This window comes from Sitodiplosis mosellana, unplaced genomic scaffold, assembly GCF_009176505.1.
Source record: "Sitodiplosis mosellana isolate CC-2019 unplaced genomic scaffold, AAFC_SMos_1.0 Smas_scaffold_5411, whole genome shotgun sequence".
Taxonomy (NCBI): Eukaryota; Metazoa; Arthropoda; class Insecta; order Diptera; family Cecidomyiidae; genus Sitodiplosis; species Sitodiplosis mosellana.
The window spans coordinates 1-5,321 of record NW_022600653.1 but is presented as its reverse complement, the minus strand read 5'-3'; the positions used below and the strand labels follow the sequence as shown (position 1 = coordinate 5,321).

The following is a 5,321-nucleotide window of genomic DNA, read 5'->3' as shown; positions in this document are numbered from 1 at the left end:
TCCTTCAGGAATGCAAAATAAATTATTTTTTTTGCATTATTTTTTGAATTATTTTTTCCGCATTTATTTTAATATTATAAACAGTGGCGTAGCCAAGGGGGGGGGGGGGGTTTAGGGGTTCAAACAATGAAAACAATTTTAAAATTAAAATTTTGATTTAGAGTACTTGGAAAATAACAAGAAAAAAAAAATGTTCTATAAAATAATCATTCAATTGAAATTCAAACATGACATATGAAGATTTCGCTATTTTAGTACCGAGTAAAAAGAGTACATTCCGATGTTTGGTTGGTTCGGTTTCGTTGCTATAAACTTGACGTGCCACGAAACAATTGCACGTCAGAATGATAACAACAAACAAGCGACGGTACAACAACAAAACCATGTTATGCCTCAGTCGCTCACAATAAAACGATAGTCGTCGCAGCCCGTGTATATTGAACTAGCCGGTATTACTGAAATATAGTGTGCTTTGATTTAAAATTAAAAAAAATAAAATTTCATTTGTGTGTGTGTGGGACATAGTGAATTTCGTATAAATTTGTGAACATTACACAGTAGGACTTTTCTGACCCGCAGTATTGTCTCACTCACGTATTTATTCAGTTTGCACAGTTTTTTTTCACTTCATTTATATTGGGTACGTTTTTTATATCAGTTACTTAGAAGTGACTAACATACAAAATGGGATAGAATTTATTTTGAGGGTTCATTCTGATATAAAACCACTGACAAGTCAGAGTGCTTGACAGACGTGACTGTTTTGTCGAACGAAAGGTGTTGCACTGACATACACAAACCCAAACACAAATACATACGCAATCGACTGAGTTAAATTGAAAAGAAAAAAAAACTGCTTGTTTACACAAAAGATATCGCGTACCAATTTTTTGCAGCGTTCATTCACCTTTGCCTCTGATCTTTCTTGTTTGCCAAAAAGAGAAAGTGCGGTCTAATTTGTGTGTGAATATGTTTGCTATCTTGCCAAAAAGTTTTCCATAAAAAAAGTCTCATATTTTTTCCACTCTCAATGTTTTGTAGGTAGAACACAATGGTGGCCCTAGCTAGAGACGAGATATTGTTGTTGTTCGATGTGGATGGAACACTGACGCAACCACGATCCAATGTCGATCCAGAATTCGAAAAGTTTATGTACGAACAAATTAAACCGCGAGCAACGATTGGCATTGTCGGTGGGTCGGATTTGGAGAAAATGTTTGAGCAATTGAATGGACGTGGCATTTTGAAGCAATTCGACTATGTGTTCCCAGGTAAACATTATTTTTTAGCCGTTAAAATTCCGGAAATTCGAATAAATGTCACCGTTTTTTTTTCTTTTCCCAGAAAATGGCCTGGTTCAAATTGAGAATGGTGTCGAAGTTGGCAAAGAATCATTGCAACAACACTTGGGCGAAGAGACTTTGCAACGTTTTATCAACTTTGTGCTGCGATATTTGTCCGAGTTGAAGTTGCCATTAAAGCGTGGAATATTTTTGGAGTTTCGTAATGGGATGATGAACGTGGGCCCGATTGGTCGCCAGTGTACCAAAGAAGAACGACTTGCCTTCAATCAATACGACAACGAGCATCATGTTCGTGAACAGATGATTGAGGTATTGCACAAAGAATTTGCCGATGTCGATTTAACGTACAGCATTGGTGGCCAAATCAGTAATAATGTTTCCACCGACGTCGTCGCATTCAACCATGGAACGGACAACGCAAACCGAACCGCCAAGAGCCAAGAAATGGAAGCAAATTTGGCTATGTTTCTTGGGCGATGACAAATTCCGCAGACAAAGACAACGTGAAGCTACGGAAAAAAGTTAGTTTGTGCCATTGATTCTTTCATCTTTGGTGCAAGATCGCATAATAAACGAAGAAAAACGACACGCAGCCCCCTAGGCGAGGGACACTCAAAACAGTCATCGTACATATATTGAGCGGGCACTATCGATGCGTTCATTTGTGTGAGTGCGATTGTGTAAACGACAACGTTCGTGTTCAATATGCGTACGATGACAGCTTCGAGCATTCCACGCGTAGAGGCGTCTTGGCGTCTTGCATCAAATCTTTCCCAAGTATTTGTATACGAAGAAAGCGACCTTGTTTGGTGTTTTTGAATCATAAGAGTAATTTTTTTTTGAATATTTTCAGGCGGAAACAAAAAGCGATACATCAATTCGGTTTCATTAATTGATCGCAGTGCTCGCATCGGCTTTCCACTTTCATTTGGAATACAGTGGAACCTCGGAAATTAGAAGATCCAGAAATTAGAATTCCTCCGAAATTAGAAGAGAATTCTCCGCTCCATTGCTGCTTCTGAAATTAGAAGATTGTCTTCTAATTTCAGAGGTACTTTTTTAAATGCTTATTTAATGCAATGCAGCTATTGTATCGAACGAAAAATATTTTAAATGGAACAAAGTATCGATTGGAATTTCTTGAATTGAATCACTATTTGTGGTTTTTTTCGAAAATTTTGAGCCTCAGCTTCAAAATCTCGAAACAAAACATATTAATGTGAATTCTATTTGAAAGTGAAAATTTTTAGGAACATTTCATCGTTAAAATATACAATCATGGTTGATTTGAAGCAAATTGAACTCAAAATCTTCTGGAAATATGTTCGATTTTCGTCCAAAAATGAACAAATTTAGTTTTTTGGATTCGGATTGCTCCAAATTTACTTTATATTCGTTTTTTTATGGAAAAAAATACATCTCCATAGTTTTTATAATCTTTCATCTCGAAATAAATGAATTGTTTTGTCTGATAATTCTTCTAATTTAATTGGAATATTATTGAAAAGAATTATTAAGGCAGAGTATCAAAAATATTGGAATCTTGTTAAAAGTATGTTTCAAAGTTATATTTTTATTTGGGAATTTCGTTCTGGTGTTACTGTAGTGTCATTTTGTTCATTTGACTGTAAAATTAATGCAAAAAAATTTGCCTCCGAAATTAGAAGAATTCAGAAATTAGAAGTACCCGAAGTACAAACACCTTCTAATTTCCGAGGTTCCACTGTACTAATTCTACTCTATTGGCTGATTTATGTCACTTATCAAGATGACTTTCCCTTGATCAAGCAACAAGGACGTGCGCAGTAAACGTTTTTTCAATCGCCAATCACCATAAAATTCTATCGTGCATGTGGTTTCACTGAAAATTGAAACTGTTTTAGCTTGTTCTGAAAAGTTATACTTCGTCAAAACCGAAATTATTTATTTATTCAGACATATATTCATTCAAAAACATAGCACTATCCTACCAACATAGCACTATCCTACCAACTAATCAAATTTTATTCAACTCGAGCTAATGCTTTAGAATTATCCATTATAACACGATTTCAAATTATATTTAATGAAGTCTAAATATTACAATTCGCACCAAACAGCCAGCAAATGTCTTTGAATGTTCGTTGAAATCAGAATAAAATAATGTAAAAACGATATTTGCTCACTCCTCTTTCAATTCATTTATAATTTTTACACCTATTTGCAAGTCGGTCAGTATTATCGGTTGTAAACAAACAAACAACAACAGTCAAAGGGGATGTTTCTCTGTTGCGTGGCCTTTCAGTGACAACAGCTGTGCGACAGCTCAGATTTTTTTGTGGATCCACTTTTATCCCCATATTCATTCCATTTTGTTTTATTTAAATCTCGCCTGTTTAAATCGTGCACAATGATACAAATCACGGACCAATTCCAAAATAATATCCCTGGGTATAGGTTATGGCAACGATAGAATCAAACTAGGTGTTTTGCATATCAACCTTCATGACGATTATGATGAATCTAAGGGTGGATGCCGTCATTTCGTTCGGATCGCACAACCAATCTGCTTGCCACAATCCGAATTCGTTGGTTACACTGGAAAATTGGCCACGATTACGGGCTGGATAGACAGTGGGAATGTCAATAAATACCATTTACATCAAATCAGTGTTCCAAACAAACGAAGGAACAACATTTGCAAGAAACAAATAGTAAGTATTCGCCACACTGACACTGTGTCAAGTGGACATCGCTCGATGCAACACATTTCGTTCGTCTCTCCTCTCTTCTCTTCTTTCGCACGCACACTCACTCCGATTATGTGTAAACCAATGTATATGCATGTCCGCGCTTGAATGTAGAGCGCTTGTTCACTCACAGCTACGTTCGTAGTCACTGCATTCAGTTACTGAGATCTCATCAGAAAATTGAATATCTATGCTGAAATGATTCTCTGCAATCAAAGCGCTCTTTTCAAATCCAGAATTCAGAAGAATGTTTATCGAATACAATTCAAACAAACATTCGTGTGTTCAAGGAACTTATCAAGACTACTGTTGTGGTAATGTGAGCCAGAACGACCCGTTTTTTCGACGTAAAGATACAGTAGTCATTCAGTTTGGGATGGATGAAGTTGAACTTTGCTGTGGCCTTAAGTCAAAAGCCACGGTACACAAAGTCTTTGCCGTATACTTCAGAATAAGAAACACACCGATTCGATTCAATTCCAAATTAAATAACATGTGGATGTGGCGAAGATAATATCATGGATGAGTTGCGGAGAGAAATGGAAATGCTGGAAAGAGACGGAATTGATATTGACGATCTCCATATAAAAGTTGGTGTTTTTGATGTCGCCTGTGATTATTTGGGTGCAAATGTGTCATTTAGTTTTGCTGGAAGTTTCAGTGCGGAGTTCTTCTGTCGATTTTGTGTTAGCACTAAGAAAGAAATACACACAAGGATTCAAGAGGTTATTTCAAACAGAAGAACGATTTCACAGTACAATGATCAGTTGAGAAGACAAAAATCGAACCCGAATTTAAGCCTGAAAGAAACGAAGGGAATACACAAAAATTGTTTGCTGAATGAGCTAGAACACTTTCACGTTATTTCACATCCGAGCATCGACATTAGACTGCTTCAAAAAAAAAAGTTGTCCCTCATCTGGAATGTCCGGCCAGTTTCGAAAAATATACCTCAAAAAAATAGATTCTGTCTAAAAAAATGACATGGGTACCATATAAAAAACCATAACAAGCCCCACATCAAAATTTTCATGACAGTATTTTTGGAAGCCATTTTAGATCGCAACATTTCAACCAATTTCATTATCCCAGCTAATTTTCGGCGAAAACTGATGATGAGGTTTTGTCGGGCTCGTCAATATCTAGAACTTTTACCAAGACATCAGCCCTTTGAAAGGCCTTCTGGGCCAGTTACAGTGTAAAATGACCAGAAAAATGACAATTTTTCGGCATTTTTTGCATTTTTCGCTTTACTGGTCACCCAGGCGGTGGACTTTTGTTCAGTTTT

The 5,321-nt window shown here is 36.5% G+C and overlaps 1 protein-coding gene across 1 annotated transcript; it reads left to right on the top strand.

Moving 5' to 3' along the window:
- The first annotated feature begins 302 nt into the window (after positions 1–302).
- Positions 303–1,784, top strand: LOC129572697 (phosphomannomutase-like). The gene is made up of 3 exons (XM_055452709.1): positions 303–640; positions 1,042–1,271; positions 1,345–1,784. Exons 2-3 carry the CDS (start codon positions 1,052–1,054, stop codon positions 1,782–1,784), a joined length of 660 nt encoding a protein of 219 aa, XP_055308684.1. The 5' UTR covers positions 303–640; positions 1,042–1,051.
- The last annotated feature ends 3,537 nt before the right edge of the window (positions 1,785–5,321 follow it).

Bases quoted from the DNA above. Each gene is read 5' to 3' on its own strand.
- LOC129572697 (XM_055452709.1), top strand. From the start codon at position 1,052: ATGGTGGCCCTAGCTAGAGACGAGATATTGTTGTTGTTCGATGTGGAT. The intron at 1,272-1,344 runs GTAAACATTATT...TTCTTTTCCCAG, and splicing joins ATTCGACTATGTGTTCCCAG to AAAATGGCCTGGTTCAAATT.